Source organism: Salvelinus alpinus, chromosome 31 (genome assembly GCF_045679555.1).
Source record: "Salvelinus alpinus chromosome 31, SLU_Salpinus.1, whole genome shotgun sequence".
NCBI lineage: Eukaryota > Metazoa > Chordata > Actinopteri > Salmoniformes > Salmonidae > Salvelinus > Salvelinus alpinus.
In genome coordinates, this window is record NC_092116.1 from 18238521 (window position 1) to 18257567 (window position 19047).

A 19047-nucleotide genomic window follows, 5' to 3' on the forward strand; every position below is an offset into this window, starting at 1 on the left:
GGAACCAGGCTATGAGGGGTGGCCAGTCCTCTTCTGGCTGTGCCAGATAGAGATTATAACAGAACATGGCCAAGATGTTCAAATGTTCATAAATGACCAGCATGGTCAAATAATAATCACAGTAGTTGTCGAGGGTGCAGCAAGTCAGCACCTCATGAGTAAATGTCAGTTGGCTTTTCATAGCCGATCATTAAGAGTATCTCTACCGCTCCTGCTGTCTCTAGAGATTGAAAACAGGTCTGGGACAGGTAGCACGTCCGGTGAACAGGTCAGGGTTCCATAGCCGCAGGCAGAACAGTTGAAACTGGAGCAGCAGCACGGCCAGGTAGACTGGGGACAGCAAGGAGTGATCATGCCAGGTAGTCCTGAGGCATGGTCTTAGGGCTCAGGTCCTCCGAGAGAGAGAACAAACTTAAATTCATACAGGACACCGGATAAGACAGGAGAGGTACTCCAGATATCAAACTGACCCTAGCCCCCGGACACAAACTACTGCAGCATAAATACTGGAGGCTGAGACAGGAGGGGTCAGGAGACACTGTGGCCCCATCCGATGATACCCCCGGACAGGATCAAACAGGAAGGATATAGTAGTCAGTAACATCAGCAATCTAGTGTCTCGAACAGGCTCAAAGCCAGTAACAAAAGAGAGACAACGTGGAGATAAGGAGTAACAAAATATATATTTATTAAATAAAGTAAACTAAGTACAATATACAATGGTCTGTGTAATCAGTAGTGTAAGTAAGTGTTTTGCATGCATGAATGTGATAATGCAGGGTGTTGAAAGGTGCTAAAGCAAACAACCAAAAGGCCACCAAGATACACAACAAAATCTGTAAAGGTGTCTGCATGGAGAGTCTCCTCCATGAATGGGGAAGTGGTGTATTTATCCTGGGACAGACCGGGCCCAGGTGTTTCCCATGTAGTTGACGACCCTCCCAACGCCGCCCACCAGCATCCTAATAAGGAAACAAGAACAGAGAGAATACTGCAGACAGAGTGGGAGGGTTGTCACATTAGTCATGGTAGCGCTTGGAGATAGTGATGTGTTTCTCAATGCTAAGGAACATTCTAGACCTTACAAAAAGAGACAGCTGAGAAATAAATAATTACTGTTACTTAATCGATACTTAAGATTATATAACCCTACAACTGGCACCAAAGGACATCACAAGAATCTTCAGCTTTGTTTGCAGAGTCTTGAATGTGGGCCTGTCACATTTTTCCTTCTTCCAGCAGTCCAACATTATTTCGTGCATCGCCTTAGGGCAGTGTGGTGGACAAGCCATCCTGTTCCCTTCTGCAACCCACTGGGCCATCTGGATGTTGTCCATTTCTGAAACAAGAAAATAACTGATTATAGTATAATGCCACTTATCTCACAGCTCTAGGAAGAGTCTTGGTGGTTCCAAACTTCTTTCATTTAAGAATGATGGAGGCCACTGTATTCTTGGGGACCTTCAATGCTGCAGAAATTTCTTGGTACCCTTCCCCAGAGCTGTACCTCAACACAATCATGTCTCGGAGCGCTACAGACAATTCCTTCGACCTCATGGCTTGGTTTTTGCTCTGACATGCACTGTCAACTGTGGGACCTTATATAGACGGGTGTGTGCCTTTCCAAATCATGTCCAATCAATTGAATTCACCACAGGTGGACTCCAAACAAGTTGTAAAAAACATCTCAAGGATGATCAATGGAAACAGGATGCACCTGAGCTAGATTTCGAGTCTCATAGCAAAGGGTTTGAATACTTATGTAAATAAGGTATTTATGTTTAAGTTTTTTATATATATTTTTATTATGGGGTATTTTGTGTAGATTGATGAGAAATAATTAAAACCATTTTTTTTAGAATAGGCTGTAACGTAACAAAATGTGGATAAAGGGAATGGGTTTGAATACTTTCCGAATGCTCTGTATAGTGGGATTAGGTCGAATCCTAATTTGACTTTTGGTTCAAACATGCATTGATGCTATTGCTCAATAGCAATGGGAAATTTAACATAAATTAGGATTTGGCTTCCTTACTCTACATAATTAAACAAATCTTACTTGGATAGGGCTCCTCCCCAAAGGTCATGATCTCATACAGCAAGATGCCGAAGGACCACACGTCACCCTTGATGGTGAACTTCTTGCTGGCGATCGCCTCAGGAGCCGTCCATTTGAAAGGGCAGACTAACCTCCCTGCAGGTGTATAATACATGTCTTCTTTCCCTGTCTAAATGAGATCGAACAGAAAAATAAATATTGAGGTTTAATAGGCTACAAAGCTATAAATAGAAACACTTTATCTATAAGTAAAATCCTATAAATTGTATTTCTTTTAAAAACAGAAACCCACTGTTAAGACTCTGGCAAGGCCAAAGTCAGCCACTTTGTAGACATTGTTTTTGCCAACCAGAACGTTCCTGGCTGCCAGGTCTCTATGGATATAATTATGCTGCTCCAGAAAGGCCATCCCAGTGTAACGGCTGTCGCTCTCCTCATCCTCGGATGAGGTGAGGAGAGAAGGATCCTCAGACCAAAACGCAGGCTTTGGGAAATAAGCCATCTTTATTTAACAACGATGATGGCAACACGAAACGAAACAAAACACTTTCAAACTACAAAACAAGAAAACGACGTTGAACGAAACCTGAACATAAACTTACATAACTAAACATAAACTTACGTACAGGAAACGGACGACATCGAAACGAAACGAAACAAACAAACGCTACAGTCCCATGTGGTACGAACATACATACAGACATAGGAGACAATCACCCACAACGAACACTGTGACAACGCCTACCTAAATATGACTCTTAATTAGAGGAACGCCAAACACCTGCCTCTAATTAAGAGCCATACCAGGCAACCCAAAACAGAAACAGAAAACATAGAATGCCCACCCAACCTCACGTCCTGACCAACTAACACACAAAAACTAACATAAATAGGTCAGGAACGTGACAGTACCCCCCCCACAAGGTGCGAACTCCGGACGCACCAGCACAAAATCTAGGGGAGGGTCTGGGTGGGCATCTAACCACGGTGGTGGTTCAGGCTCGGGGCGCGGTTCCCACCCCACCATAATCCATCCTAACTTCCTCCCTCCAAGAATGTCCACCCTCTTTTGACCCCCACAAAATTCCCTTAACAACATATCTAATAGGGACAACCCCGGGACAGAGAGATAAATCAAGAAAGAGGGATAGATAAGAATATAGAGATAGATGAAGATAGAGAGGGAGATTAGGATAGAGGGGCAACTCCGGACTGAAAGGCAGCTCCGGACAGAGAGACAGCTCTGGACTGATGGGCAGTTCTGGGTATCCAGCCTTTTCAGGCTGAAGGGCAGCTCATGGCTGACTGACGAATCTCGACGCTCATGGCTGGCTGACGGCTCTCGACGCTCATGGCAGGCTGACGGCTCTCGACGCTCATGGCAGGCTGACGGCTCTCGACGCTCATGGCAGGCTGACGGCTCTCGACGCTCATGGCAGGCTGACGGCTCTCGACGCTCATGGCAGGCTGACGGCTCTCGACGCTCATGGCTCTCTGACGGCTCTGGCTGCTCATGGCTCTCTAACGGCTCTGGCTGCTCATGGCTCTCTGACGGCTCTGGCTGCTCATGGCTCTCTGACGGCTCTGGCTGCTCATGGCTCTCTGACGGCTCTGGCAGATCCTGTCTGGTTGGCGGCTCTGGCAGATCCTGTCTGGTTGGCGGCTCTGGCAGATCCTGTCTGGTTGGCGGCTCTGGCAGATCCTGTCTGGTTGGCGGCTCTGGCAGATCCTGTCTGGTTGGCGGCTCTGGCAGATCCTGTCTGGTTGGCGGCTCTGGCAGATCCTGTCGAGTTGGCGGCTCTGGCAGATCCTGTCTGGCGGGCGGCTCTAGCGGCTCCTGTCTGGCTGACGGCTCTAGCGGCTCCTGTCTGGCGGATGGCTCTGTAGGCTCATGGCAGACGGGCGGCTTTGCAGGCTCATGGCAGACGGGCGGCTTTGCAGGCTCCTGGCAGACGGATGGCTCAGATGGCGCTGGGGAGACGGATGGCTCAGATGGCGCTGGGGAGACGGATGGCTCAGATGGCGCTGGGGAGACGGATGGCTCAGATGGCGCTGGGGAGACGGATGGCTCAGATGGCGCTGGGGAGACGGATGGCTCAGATGGCGCTGGTGAGACGGATGGCTCTGGCCGGATACGGCGCACTGTAGACCTGGTGCGTGGTGCCGGAACTGGAGGCACCGTGCTAATGATAAGCACCTTCCTACTAGTGCGGGGAGCAGGGACAGGGCACACTGTATTCTCAAAGCCTACTCTACCCCTGATGCGTGGTACCGGCACTGGTGACGCCGGGCTGAGGACAAGCACATCAGGATTAGTAGGGGGAGAATATACAGTGTGTACAGGGCTCTGGAGACGCACTGGTAGCTTAGTGCGTGGGGCCGGAACTGGAGGCACCGGGCTAGATACACGCACTACAGGGAGAGTGCGTGGAGGAGGAACAGGGCTCAGGATACGCACTGGTAGCCTAGTGCGTAGTGTAGACACTGTAGGTACTAGGCTGGGGCGGGGAGGTGGTGCCGGAAATACCGGACCGTGGAGGCGTACTGGCACTCTTGAGCATTGAGCTTGCCCAACCTTACCTGGTTGAATACTCCCGGTTGCCCGACCAGTGCGGGGAGGTGGAATAACCCGCACCGGGCTATGTAGGCGAACCGGGGAAACCATGCGTAAGGCAGGTGCCATGTATGCCGGCCCGAGGAGACGCACTGGAGACCAGACGCGTTGAGCCGGCCTCATGACACCTGGCTCAATACTCAATCTAGCCCTACCAGTGCGGGGAGGTGGAATAACCCGCACTGGGCTATGCACTCGTACAGGAGACACCGTGCGCTCTACTGCGTAACACGGCGCCTGCCCGTACTCCCGCTCTCCACGGTAAGCCTGGGAAGTGGGCGCAGGTCTCCTACCTGCCCTTGGCCCACTATCTCCTAGCCCCCCCCCAAGAAATTTTTGGGAATTACTCACGGGCTTTTTTGGCTTCCGTGCCAGACGCGTTCCCTCATAGCTCCGGTTCCTCTCCCCGGTAGCCTCTGCTCTCCTCCGTGCCTCCAGCTCAGCTTTGGGACGGCGATTTTCTCCTGCCTTAGCCCAGGGACCTTCTCCATTCATTATTTGCTCCCATGTCCAGAAATCCTTTCTATCCTGTCCCTTACTCTGTTTAGTTTCCCTTTGCCGCTTGGTCTTAGCTTGGTGGGTGATTCTGTAACGGCTGTCGCTCTCCTCATCCTCGGATGAGGTGAGGAGAGAAGGATCCTCAGACCAAAACGCAGGCTTTGGGAAATAAGCCATCTTTATTTAACAACGATGATGGCAACACGAAACGAAACAAAACACTTTCAAACTACAAAACAAGAAAACGACGTTGAACGAAACCTGAACATAAACTTACATAACTAAACATAAACTTACGTACAGGAAACGGACGACATCGAAACGAAACGAAACAAACAAACGCTACAGTCCCATGTGGTACGAACATACATACAGACATAGGAGACAATCACCCACAACGAACACTGTGACAACGCCTACCTAAATATGACTCTTAATTAGAGGAACGCCAAACACCTGCCTCTAATTAAGAGCCATACCAGGCAACCCAAAACAGAAACAGAAAACATAGAATGCCCACCCAACCTCACGTCCTGACCAACTAACACACAAAAACTAACATAAATAGGTCAGGAACGTGACACCCAGAAGCCACTTGGGCTGCCATCTCAATCTGGTCAGAGATCCGTAGCGTTTTACCCTTGTCGTCTGTGGTGGAGGGAAGGCAGAAAAGGCGAGAAAAGACGAGAAAAGGTCTGACATTTCTACAAAATGGTTATAACTGGTAAATGGGCAAAGGCTGTGTAATGCATCTTAAAACCTTGGTAGCTAGTACACTCCCCCCCCCCCCCCCTTGATCATGTGAAATCCCTATGTGTACTGCAGGGCTTTGGCTGGTTTGTACAGTATGATTCTTACTGTAAAGGAACTCCACCAGACTCCCATTCTCCATCAGCTCAGTGATGATGTAGAAGGGTTCATTTTTAGTGCAGACAGCCAAAAGCTTGATAAGGTTGGGATGCTCCATGGTCTTCATGATCTGGGCCTCCTTTAGGAAGTCCTGAGGTTTCATGGAGCCTATGAGAATAACAAGCACATGAATGAGGATGTTGATAGTTATCATTGGCTGGAATTTAATAATACCTACACACTTGTTATGTCTGTAAAAATATAGATTGAAAGGACTACCAGAGCATTTAATCTAATGCAATATACAGTCTTCTCACCTTAGTGGAAGAAGAGTATATCAATACTTGCAAAGATGTCAAATGACAATTCTATCTATATTTAAGTTTTGACATAGCTTTACCCTCTTACAAGTAGCACAGACTGCAGCAAAGATACCGGGTGTTTACCAGGTTTGAGTGACTTCACTGCAACAACAGTGGTGTTGTTCCAAAGGCCTTTATGGACCTCTCCAAAGGAACCTTCTCCCAGCTTCTTCAACAGTTTGATAGAGCTGCGTTCAATCTCCCAGTGGTCCGCAATGTTTTTGGACAGGCAATGAGTCTTTGAACCCTCCCCCTGACAAGAGGGAGATGCAAGATGAGCCGGATAATCAGCCCCACCCATTTGAGTCCGAATGGAACCTAACATCCTCTATATCTAGTAAGTCTAGTCTAGTCTAAAATGATGCTCTTTGCTTGAATATTTCATTTTCCTGTTTCAGACTGCTTCCAACATTGAAAGCCATGTGCCATGACATATTTTTCTCAAATGAGATGTTGCTTTACCAGTGTGTGGATTGGGGTTTCACTGGCTGGAACTAATTCCATATTTGAGTTTAACATGCATTTTATGTAAGAACATTTACAATGTCGTTGGAAAGTATTCAGACCACTTTCCCTTTTCCACATTTTGTTAGGTTACAGCCTTATTCTAAAATGGAATAAATCGTTTATTTCCCCCGCATCAATCTACACACAATACCCCATACTGACAAAGTGTCACGATCGTGTGGAGGATTTACGGACCAAAATGCAGCAGTTGGAAAATAAGCCATCTTCTTTTATTAAACAACACGAAGATGAACACGACACAAAACACTTTAACAAAACAACAAAACGACCGTGAAGCTACAAACGTTGTGCACATACATAAAGGCTACAAACGTTCTACATAGACAACGCTAGACATCTACACTCAACACAAAACCATATACTACACCCCATAACCCCTTTACCATATAAACACCCAACACCAACAAAACATAAACATTCCCCATGTCACACCCTGACCTAACTAAAATAATAAAGAAAACAAAGAATACTAAGGCCAGGGCGTGACATAACCCCCCCCTTGAGGCGCGAACTCCGGGCGCACCATACACAGTCTAGGGGAGGGTCTGGGTGGGCTTCCCTCCACGGTGGCGGCTCCGGCTCTGGTCGCGGTCCCCACGTCACCACAGTACCTAACCACCTCCTAGGCTTCCTCCAAACGACCCCCCTCCACATTAACCCCATTGTATTAAGGGGCAGTTCCGGACTAAGGGACAGCTCCGGACTAAGGTCCAGTACCAGGGTAAGGGGCAGTACCAGGATCAGGGGCAGTACCAGGGTAAGGGGCAGTACCAGGGTAAGGGGCAGCACCAGGGTAAGGGGCAGCACCAGGGTAAGGGGCAGCACCAGGGTAAGGGGCAGCACCAGGGTAAGGGGCAGCTCCGGACTGATGAATGGCAGCTCCGGACTGAGGGACTGCCGCTCCGGACTGAGGGACTGCAGCTCCGGACTGAGGGACGGCCCATGGCTGGCTAACTGATCTGGCTGCTCATGGCTGGCTAACTGATCTGGCTGCTCATGGCTGGCTGACGGATCTGGCTGCTCATGGCTGGCTGACGGATCTGGCTGCTCATGGCTGGCTGACGGATCTGGCTGCTCATGGCTAGCTGACGGATCTGGCTGCTCATGGCTAGCTGACGGATCTGGCTGCTCATGGCTAGCTGACGGATCTGGCTGCTCATGGCTAGCTGACGGATCTGGCTGCTCATGGCTAGCTGACGGATCTGGCTGCTCATGGCTAGCTGACGGATCTGGCTGCTCATGGCTAGCTGACGGATCTGGCTGCTCATGGCTAGCTGACGGATCTGGCTGCTCATGGCTAGCTGACGGATCTGGCTGCTCATGGCTAGCTGACGGATCTGGCTGCTCATAGCTAGCTGACGGATCTGGCTGCTCATGGCTGGCTGACGGATCTGGCTGCTTATGGCTGGCTGACTGATCTGGCTGCTCCTGTCTGGTTGGCGGCTCTGGCAGATCCTGTCTGGTTGGCGGCTCCGGCAGATCCTGTCTGGTTGGCGGCTCTGGCAGATCCTCTCTGACGGACGGCTCTAGCGGCTCCTGTCTGGCTGGCGGCTCTAGCGGCTCCTGTCTGGCGGACGGCTCAGTGGGCTCATGGCAGACGGGCGGCTTTGCAGGCTCATGGCAGACGGGCGGCTTTGCAGGCTCATTGCAGACGGATGGCTCAGATGGCGCTGGGGAGACGGATGGCTCAGATGGCGCTGGGGAGACGGATGGCTCAGATGGCGCTTGGCAGACGGGCAGTTCAGTCATTGCTGTGCAGACGGCAGACTCCTGCCGGCTGAGACGCACTGTAGGCCTGGTGCGTGGTGCCGGGACTGGTGGCACCGGGCTGGGGACACGCATCTCAGGGCTAGTGCGGGGAGCAGGAACAGGGCATACTGGACCCTGGGGACGCACATTAGGCCTAGTGCGTGGGGCCGGAACTGGTGGTACCGGACTGGGGACACGCATCTCAGGGCTAATGCGGGGAGCAGCAACAGGATGCACAGGACTCTGGAGACGCACAAGAGGCTTAGTGCGTGGTGCCGGAATTGGTGATACCGGGCTGGAGACACGCACCATAGGACGAGTGCGTGGAGGAGGAACAGGGCTCTGGAGACACACTGGAAGCCTGTTACGTGGTGTAGGCACTGGTGGCACTGAACTGGGGCGGGGAGGTGGCGCCGGAAATACCGGACCGTGCAGGCGTATTGGCTCCCTTGAGCATTGAGCCTGACCAACCTTACCTGGTTGAATGCTCCCCGTTGCCCGACCAGTGCGGGGAGGTGGAATAACCCGCACCGGGCTATGTAGGCGAACCGGGGACACCATGCGTAAGGCTGGTGCCATGTAAACCGGCCCGAGGAGACGCACTGATGGCCAGATATGTAGGACCGGCTTCATGACATCCGGCTCAATACTCAATCTAGCCCTGCCAGTGCGGGGAGGTGGAATAACCCGCACCGGGCTATGCACACGTACAGGAGACACCGTGCGCTCTACTGCGTAACACGGTGTCTGCCCGTACTCTCGCTCTCCACGGTAATTACAGGGAGTAGGCGCAGGTTTCCTACCTGACTTCGCCACTCTCCCTTTAAGCCCCCCCCAAAGAAATTTTTGGGGTTTTCCCACAGGCTTCCTACCGCTTCGTCGTGCTGCCTCCATTCGCCGGTATCCCTCCTCGCACTGCGCCAGAGAATCCCAGGCGGGCTCCGGCACTCTCCCTGGGTTGATCGCCCACCTGTCGATCTCCTCCCACGTAGTGTAACCCAGATCCTTTGTAGGTTCCTTTTCCTGCCTCCGAGCTAGCTCCTCATATCGCCGCCTCTCTGCTTTCGCTGCCTCCAGCTCAGCTTTGGGGCGGTTATATTCTCCTGGTACCTCCCGGTCTAAAATTTCCTCCCATGTCCATAAATCCTTGTATTGCTCCTGTTGCCGCTGGTCATGCCGCTTGGTCCTATGGTGGGTAATTCTTTCACGATCGTGTGGAGGATTTACGGACCAAAATGCAGCAGTTGGAAAATAAGCCATCTTCTTTTATTAAACAACACGAAGATGAACACGACACAAAACACTTTAACAAAACAACAAAACGACCGTGAAGCTACAAACGTTGTGCACATACATAAAGGCTACAAACGTTCTACATAGACAACGCTAGACATCTACACTCAACACAAAACCATATACTACACCCCATAACCCCTTTACCATATAAACACCCAACACCAACAAAACATAAACATTCCCCATGTCACACCCTGACCTAACTAAAATAATAAAGAAAACAAAGAATACTAAGGCCAGGGCGTGACACAAAGCAAAATCAGGTTTAGACATTTTTGCTAATTTATAATACAATTTTTAAAAGATATCACATTAACATAAGTATTCAGACCATTTACTCAGTACTTTGTTGAAGCACCTTTGGCAGTGATTAGCCTCTCCTGTGTTGTCTTGGCTGTGTGCTTAGGGTCGTTGCCCTATTGGGAGGTGAACCTTCACCCCAGTCTGAGGTCCTGAGCGCTCTGGAGCAGGTTTTTGTCAAGAATCTCTCTGTACTTTGCTCCATTCATCTTTGCCTCGATCGTGACTAGTCTCCCAGTCCCTGCCACTGAAAAACACCCCCACAGCATGCTGCCACCACCATGCTACACCGTAGGGATGACGCCAGGTTTCCGCCAGAGGTGACGCTTGAAATTCAGGGAAAAACGTTTAATCTAAGTTTCATCAGACCAGAGAATCTTGTTTATCATAGTCTGAGAGTCCTTAGGTGCCTTTTGGCAAACTCCAAGCAGTCTGTTATGTGCCTTTTACTGAGGAGTGGCTTCCGTCTGGGCACTCTACCATAAGGGCCTGATTGGTGGAGTGCTGCAGAGATGGTTGTCCTTCTGGAAGGTTCTCCCATTTCTACAGAGGAACTCTATAGCTCTGTCAGAGTGTCCTTGGCCAAGGCCCTTCTCCCCCGATTGCTCAGTTCGGCTGGGCGGCCAGTTCAAGGAAGAGACTTGGTTGTTCCAATCTTCTTCCATTTAAGAATGATGGAGGCCACTGTATTCTTGGGGAACCTCCATAATGCAGACATTTTTGGTACCCTTCCCCAGATCTGTGCCTCGACACAATCATGTCTAGGAGCGCTACGGACAATTCCTTCGACCTTATCGCTTGGTTTTTGCTCTGACATGCGCTGTCAACTGTGGAACCTTACTATATATAGACAGGTGTGTGCCTTTCCAAATCATGTCCAATCAATTGAATTTACCACAGGTGGACTCCAATCAAGTTGTAGAAACATCTCAAGGATGTTTTGAGTCTCATAGCAAAGGGTCTGAATACTTACGTAAATAAGGCATTTCTGTTTTGTATTTTTCTAGAAACCTGTTTTCGCTTTGTTATTATGGGCTATTGTGTGTAGATTGCTGAGGTGTTTTTTAAAATCCATTTTAGAATAAGGCTGTAACTGAACAAAATGTGGAAAAAGTCAAGGGGTCTGAATACTTTCCAAAGGCACTGTACATAGCTACATCTGGCGAGTACTTTCAGAACATTTCCTCTTTTTAATTATAATATTTCTTACCTTCATCATAACATTATCTCTCTGTCCTCCAGTTCGCAGGAAGGGAACAGTATCTGGAGCATGCACTTAGAAATAGAGGTAACAAATCATTTAGATTTGTATATTGCCATGCTGAAATAGAATATATGACTTTATCTACTAGGCGGTACGGAGGCAAGATTATTTGAAGATAGTAACATCATCTTTTGTTATTAGTGGAATGAAAGATTGTGTGGTTCAAATATAAAACACTTGTGAGTTTACCTTTCCTGTACATAAGCAGATAAGCACTCCTGGATGTAGTAAAATCATTATGTGGTTGTGAATCGAGCTGTAATAGAAGAGCAGTAATACATTAAACGATAGAGAAAACAACAAAAATAGGCCTTGGTCTTGTATGGAGGAAATATTGTGTACAGTAATTATGATTGAACAGAACCAATAATCTAATTATATCCGAATAATCCCTGTTACCTGTTTGACTTTGGTGTCATCAAACAAATACCACTTCTGATTTTCATAGGATTTGATAATTGCAGTGTAATGTCCACCCCTTAGACTTCCTACATGATCCACAAACGCGTAGAGTTCATATTCAGAATTCTGTTCAGAGACATTGGATAAATCAAAAGGAATTTCATTAATATCTACGTAACATTCTGTAGCCGAGTACGAGTGAAAACCAGAGTGGAGGCAAGACATAGTGAACCTGTTTGTTTTCATATCATACTGCTATCCTTCTCTTGAAACATTCAAGCAAATATGCAACTAGGTAAATGGGAGATTATTATTTTTTAAATGCTTGTTAAGCAAAGAAATTATGAAGGTATTTCAAAATACCTCTGTTTGTAATATGTGAGGCACATCAACACAGCAGTCATTTTTGACCAATGTGCTCCTGTAGTCAACCTTAAACCTCTTGAGGTATAGAGTCAGAATCTCTGGGGGATGTTCCATCTCACAAGCCTATATGCCACAAAACAAACACACAAATTATTAGAATTGTTATAACCACTAGATGTAGAGCCAGGAACATCAAAACCATTCATGCCCCGCTCATCACATACAGACACTGGCAGTGGAGGCTGCTGAGGGGAGGACAGCTCATAATAATGGTTGAAAAGGAGTAAATGGAATGGCAACAAAACACATGGAAACCATGTGTTTGATGTATTTGATACCATTCCACCTATTCAGCTCCAGTCATTAACACGAGCCCGTCTTCCCCAATTAAGGTGACACCGAACCTCCCGTGAAAGACAGGTGTGTGCCTTTCCAAATCATGTCCAATCAATTGAATTTACCACAGGTGGACTCCAATCAATTTGTAGAAACATCTCAATGATAATCAATGGAAACAGGATGCACCTGAGCTTAATTTCGAGTCTCATAGCGAAGGGTCTGAATACTAAATAAGTTATTTCTGTTTTTAATTTTTAAAACATTTGCAAAAATGTCTAAAAACCTGTTTTTGCTTTATGGGGTATGGTGTGTAGATTGATGAGGAAAAATATTATTTAATCAATTTTAGAATAAGGCTGTAAGGTAACAAAATGTGGAGAAGGGGTCTGAATACTTTCCAAATGCACTGTATTTTAAGAAGCTTTAGATTCTATCAGTGATATGATAAATTAACTGACAACTCAATAGTACAGTAGCTCAACTCACAATGGTTGCTTCAGCTTTGTCTCTGCAGACATCACAGTACATCTTGTCCCCAGAGATGGATGAAGGCTTGAAAAACTTCTCAAAACCATCCCTCTGAAAACACATACAAATACCTCAGTAAAATCACATTTCCCTCTCATCAAAATACTGAGTTGTCATTAGGTAAAAAAACATTATGAACATGATTGTTACCAGTAGCCTAAGAAAAGAAAACATGTATCTTGTTCCTCGAAGATATAGTTCATCTTCATATTGGAATAATCATACAAATTGAAAAAACATACACAGTTTTCATAATCCATACTCTGTAATTCCGTATAAATGTTAAATTGTTCATGTTGTTCAATAACGCAACTACTACTGCAACACGTTAAATGAATGACACAACGCAAGCCGCTTGAGGGCGCTGTTGACATTTATAATTTTTGCCTCCACCATAACACTCTTCAGTGTGGCGATAACAGCATGTGAATATTGTCCCTACCACACTATAGGTATTGTCAACGCCTGTGGGATCTTCCATGGAGACGGGGAGAGTCCAAAACGGAGTAATTTCATCAATGGCCATATGACCTGCTGAACAGGTTGCATTGTGTCTCAATTGTCCTTTGAAGATCTAAAGACAAACTTTTGCCAGTCATATCATTTCATTACTTATAGATTGCATTGCATGTTCAATTTACAGGATTTATTCAATATGATGTCAGTAATAATGCAGTACCTTAGACACATCAGGATTGACCATGCTTAAAATCTTCACAAAATCTTCAGCGGCATCACCTTGCAAAAAATAATGAGAGGTCAGGATACACATTTACCAATTGTAATACCTCATCACAAGCTGGTATTAGAGAGCATACAAAACAAATGCTGCTGATGTATCAGCTTGATAGTGCAACTTACCATTTCCATTGCCCAGTTTCAACGAGATGAGTTCATTTGTGCAAGCTTCACGTCTCCTTAAAGTCTCAAACAACCTTTTCAGCTGAAGATCAACAGTCATGTTATCTTGACTCTTGGCAAACAATTGGCTGTAGTAGACATTTGAGATCATTGACAATACTTGTCTTTATTGACTTTTCATTTACAGATAGATGCATCTTGTATTTAATTTGAAATATAATAATCATTTGGATGACTCAATTCAGATATGTAATTTATTGGGGTATAATTCATATTCACTAGGCATTTGTTGTTATATTTTAAAGGAAATTAAACAAAGAAGAAATCTGGTAAAATAATAGGAACAAGGTACAAGGCTCTAAAGTCTTGTTATAAAGTAATGTTTTAGATCTTTTGATATACCCTAAAACAGTAGGCTATATCTAAATAAGGAAGTAAAAGCTAAGTAAAAATACGAACCTTTCTACAGCCTCTCTGAAGTCCTCAGTCATGAATAGAACCTGCAGGACGCTGTTTAAGTAGCAGGTTTCTCCTAGATTACGCAAGCCATGGTACCTGTCTAATATTGACAGCATTGTGAATTAATGAGAGGTCACGTGCATGATGTTTATATTATATGTAAATCATTATAGGGTGCTTTATTCCGTACCACATTTATCTGGTATGCCTTCCCGATTTTGGGGGTGAGTATCCAGTGGTTTAGCCATTTCAATCACCATAAAACGTAGTCTCTATCTGTTGAAAAGAACATGCAGGCACAATCTTTAATTTTATGTTCAAATATTGATAGCCCTGTGATTATCTGTCATTGGAACGGTAAAACGGAATTCATTTACTCCAAGTTTACCAATTTTATCGTAGAATATCTCCCAGTCGACGTGGCTTTGGTCAGGTTCGAGGCAGAATCATGTCAGTTGAGCGCTAACTGTGCCTTATATTAGCTAGTCTACTAGTCTATCACTTTCGTTTTAAGTAAAATCCTTTCATTGATATTTTACGGTCTGCCCAGGCACTCAGAAGTACAAGATGTGACCTCAGGTCTCCCCACTAGAAGTCCAAGGTAGGGGGAGCGGGGGAATCTGTCAAATAGCGCACCTCTAACTTGTACAGTACTAATGCAATTAGTAAAATCATTCACACAACGAAATGCTACCAAATAAACCACAATTCATTCATAATACTGTGAATATATAGCTTCACAGACATTGTTGCATTTTTTTCTGGTTTGTGCGAATTCGTTAAGAATAATATAAAACCAGTCTGCACACCACCAAGGTGAATTGGTTTAGTCTTGACTCTTGGTTGACAGTGTTGGGGGATGGGTAATGTATTGATGCTGGAGTGCCAAATCAACACAAATAGATAAGAAAAGGTATAAGCAATCAGGTGCCCAGTTTAGGAAAAAGATGAAAGAAGATGGAGGTACACGCAAAAGATAAAGGTATGCAGCTATGTCACCTCTTTATGAGTATAATATTATGCATGTAATGAAATAGGCTAGTATAACACTTATGTTTGTTAGCCTATGTTGCTATGTTGCTTTCTATGCAATTACACATAGAGGGACAATATTCAGTTTTCTGCCCAACTAGCTTACAATTTCATAATTATAATTTCACACAGTTTAACCATGATAATGTGTGTAGCCTGCAGCAAAACGATTACAACCTAACTAGCACATTATTGATTTGGTTAACTTTCACTGAGGTGACATCATAAAGGCTTTCTGTGATTGTATTGACTAGGTCAGTAAGGGGATTTTCCAATGCTGTAGGCTAACTAAAAATATGTCTTTATTATGCATATATTTTGTATCTGTTGTGATATATTTAGTCTTTTGGTGGTGAATAATATTTACAGTTAGTGCAGAATGGTGCTTTTTTTGTTGGTGTGGGGGTGCTGCTGAAGGGGGGGGGGGGGGGGGGGGGTTCGCCCAGGGAGCAATACAAACTAGAACCGCCACTTGGTAGGATCAATTGTAAATTGGCACTCGTGTGAAAAAGGTTGCCTATTTTATGTTCTAGGCTGAATCTGTTAATGTACAGTGCTGAACACTAACATTTAAATACTACTCAATAAGAGTAAATATAACTCACAAGCTTACCCGAGGTGTTGCAGATTGGACATCAGAATGTAATTGGTTTCGTGGCTGGATAACTAACACTTGCCTACTCAGTCGGATTATATATAGACTTTGTCAGGTTTCACTTTGTTCTACCTTACCTTGTCTCCTCAACATAACCATTTGATTCAAATGAACCATGTAGCCAACCACTTCCCAAATATTGTAAAAAAAAGTGACGTGTGCAACTGTGTTTTCTCTATGCAGACTCTATGACTAAAATTAAATAGGCATACGAAATAGATCCTACAGTCTGTATATAATTACTATTCTAAGACATTGTGGATTCTTAATAACAGTATAGCCTACTGTAGTTCAAGAAAAATAATAGAACAGGCTATGTGATCTGTAGCATACACTCAAAAAATGAGGGGTTCAACAAGGGTTCTTCTAAGATCCTCAAAGTTCTTTGAAGAACATTAGGATTCTTGGCACTGACAATTGCCCCCAAAAGGTTCTTCCAAGAACCCTATAGGAGGTGTGTTTCATCAAGGAACCTCTTTAGTTGGTGGGGGTTCTTGCAGGAACCTAACTGCCCAACTGAAACATTTGGATTTGAAAGGATAGCAGGTGCAGGCAGTTAACTGAAAAATGTAAAGATCCCTTATGTGATCTACATTTATATGGTTTTGTGATGATACCATCTATCTTTTCATATTTGTGCAAATCTTTTTAAAACAGAAAATGGACACAATTCAATGGATATCAATCAACAAAGAGGTAAGAATGTGTACTGTATGCTATAAGAATATGTTGAAGGCTAGCTGTATTGGTTGCAGATGACTGCTCACTTTTGTGTTTGTATCTGCAGGTATACAGATGAGGAGGCATACAAAGGTATGTCAAATAGTATTGGAATGATATGCAGATCAAACGTACCATCCTCCTCCCTTACCTCTTCAATTAAAATCCCATAGACCTCTACATTATGGACAAGGTATGTGTATGAAAACCATCATCAAAACAGTTTACCACAAAAACCAAAGTATGAATACTGTCATGTGCATGTTTTGTTAAACATCTGTATAATTAAAAAAATGTGGATTCACAGACTTCACCCTCCCTACACCTATGATGAATATAACAGAAAACCTGTTCGATCACCATGCACCGCAAAATCATTCTGGCTATGGATACAGAGAACATCAACGCATTAACATCAACACACCAGAGGATATGCCCATTGGACTTGGGGCTCCGCTGGGAGTTTAGTTCATATTTAGATTTGTTTATTCTGCTTAGCCACTAAAATCATAATAAACACTGACAACTAAAATATTGTGTTATTGTTATGCGCATTATTATTATTAATAAGCATTCATATTTAATTCATAATTACTAAATAATTAATTATTATTATTATTAATAATAAAAATAGGGGAGGGGGGTAGTTCAAAAAATAACCCCAATATATTCTTCAAAAGCTTCTTTGAGGATCCATTAAAAGGGGTTCTTTGAAGAACAATTTTAAAAGAAGTAAAGAGAAGTTAAAAAAAAAAAAATGATGAATGTCCCTTTGATCAATTCTGAATATAAAAAAAGAAAATCTGCAAACAAATCCACGCCAAATCCGACGTTTATTGCCGAAAGGAGCCCTCGTTCAACATTCTCCAATGGGAGAGTCTGTTTTCCTGTAGTCCCGCCTATTACGATCTGTCAATCAGGAGTTGCTTTTTTCCACAATTGACACCACATTTCTAGCGAAAATGCTTGATCTTCGAGTTCGTGTCAGATGTTTTGTTTTTAGTGACATCTTCAATCAATAAACTTAATTTGGGACTACAGGGGAGGGATAAATCATGATTGAATAACTGACTTATTTTCAAAATAAATGTGTTCTATTCTCTTCTGATTTAAACCCAAATACAACGTTCCATTTACTTACACTGCGCAACTATATTCAGTCATCATCAGTGATGTAAGCGTTTTTAGATCAACTGAAAGCTACATTTGCAACAGCATTTTATGAGTTTAAATTACCACAGAGGTGGTGCAGTTTGTTATAGCGACCGGTTCTCTGCTGATGCAGGGGAGAGAGACTTCTTCGCAAAAGCTAGTCAACTGAGAAATACCATGCATAAAAGGTTTCTATGTGTAAAAAAACAAGACAGAGAAAAGAATGAAAGGATAAAGAAATAGAAAATAGAACAGAATATGATGGCTGGTCAACTGAGATATGCCATGAATAAAATGTTTGTTTACTACGTGTAAAAACAAACAGAAAGACAGAAAAATGATGAACTAATAAAGAAATAGAAAATAGAACACGTGGTGCTGGTCAACTGAGATTATCCATGCAAAAAAGGTTTACTATGTGTAAATAAAAATGAATGTATGTAAAACGGACAGGAAAGGAGAAATTCATGTGATGCAGAGTAACTGTATAAGTACAAATGTGTTCCATTTGTTTATATATCTTATACACTGAATAAGGGTAATCTTAATAAAGCACCTAAAATGAAATTTTAGCAACATTTAATTTAATAAAAGTGCTTTATTAAATTTGTGCATTGTTTTTTAAAATTCCGGTCTTAGGAAGAGTATATTACATGTAGAAAATGTCTGGTCCCACTGTAAATAACTTTTTTAAAATCTGGCTGCAGTAAATATAGTTGATTATAAACTGGGTCGGTCGAGCCCTGAATGCTGATTGGGTGACAGCCATGGTATATCAGACCGTATACCACGGGTATGACAAAACATGTATCTTTACTGCTCTAATTACATTGGTAAACAGTTTATAATAGTAATTAGGCACCTCGGGGGTTTGTGGTATATGGCCAATATACCGCGGCTAAGGGCTGTATCCAGGCACTCTGCGTCATGGCCATATACCACACCCCCTCGTGCCTTATTGCTTAATTATACCATGGCATTGTTGAATACTCCTTTCTGATGATTATGTATTAC

The 19047-nt window shown here is 44.4% G+C and overlaps 1 protein-coding gene and 1 long non-coding RNA gene across 7 annotated transcripts; one reads left to right on the top strand and one right to left on the bottom strand.

Annotated features, from left to right (window-relative positions):
- Positions 1-664: 664 nt before the first annotated feature.
- LOC139561253 (proto-oncogene tyrosine-protein kinase Src-like) lies at positions 665-16953 on the bottom strand. Of its 6 annotated transcripts, XR_011672094.1 has the most exons (15): positions 14863-15875; positions 14665-14750; positions 14475-14574; positions 14016-14143; positions 13834-13892; positions 13597-13728; positions 13113-13205; positions 12285-12410; positions 11919-12047; positions 11709-11775; positions 11466-11530; positions 6467-6635; positions 6030-6188; positions 2060-2228; positions 1200-1339 (listed from the first exon to the last, which is right to left on the bottom strand). XR_011672094.1 is itself a non-coding variant. In XM_071378237.1 (14 exons), the coding sequence occupies exons 2-14, from the start codon at positions 14732-14734 to the stop codon at positions 5713-5715; spliced, it is 1404 nt and encodes a 467-aa protein (XP_071234338.1). In that variant the 5' UTR covers positions 14735-14750; positions 16120-16953; the 3' UTR covers positions 5202-5712. The 6 variants fall into 6 exon arrangements, 5 of the variants coding, with proteins under 5 accessions (XP_071234339.1, XP_071234338.1, XP_071234337.1 ...); XM_071378237.1 differs by lacking the exons at positions 1200-1339; positions 2060-2228; positions 14863-15875 and adding exons at positions 5202-5819; positions 16120-16953; XM_071378236.1 differs by lacking the exons at positions 1200-1339; positions 2060-2228 and adding an exon at positions 5202-5819 and having other exon boundaries at positions 14863-15884.
- LOC139561255 (uncharacterized) lies at positions 16724-17796 on the top strand. Its single transcript, XR_011672095.1, has 3 exons — positions 16724-16857; positions 16949-17074; positions 17189-17796. It is a non-coding gene; the product is annotated as an uncharacterized lncRNA (long non-coding RNA).
- The last annotated feature ends 1251 nt before the right edge of the window (positions 17797-19047 follow it).

Excerpts from the sequence above, each read along its gene's own strand:
- LOC139561253 (XM_071378237.1), bottom strand. The coding sequence starts at position 14,734 with ATGGTGATTGAAATGGCTAAACCACTGGATACTCACCCCCAAAATCGG. Across the intron at positions 13,893-14,015 it reads GAAACTGGGCAATGGAAATG|GTGATGCCGCTGAAGATTTT; the intron begins GTAAGTTGCACT and ends ATTTTTTGCAAG. Across the intron at positions 11,776-11,918 it reads ATGACACCAAAGTCAAACAG|CTCGATTCACAACCACATAA; the intron begins GTAACAGGGATT and ends CTTCTATTACAG.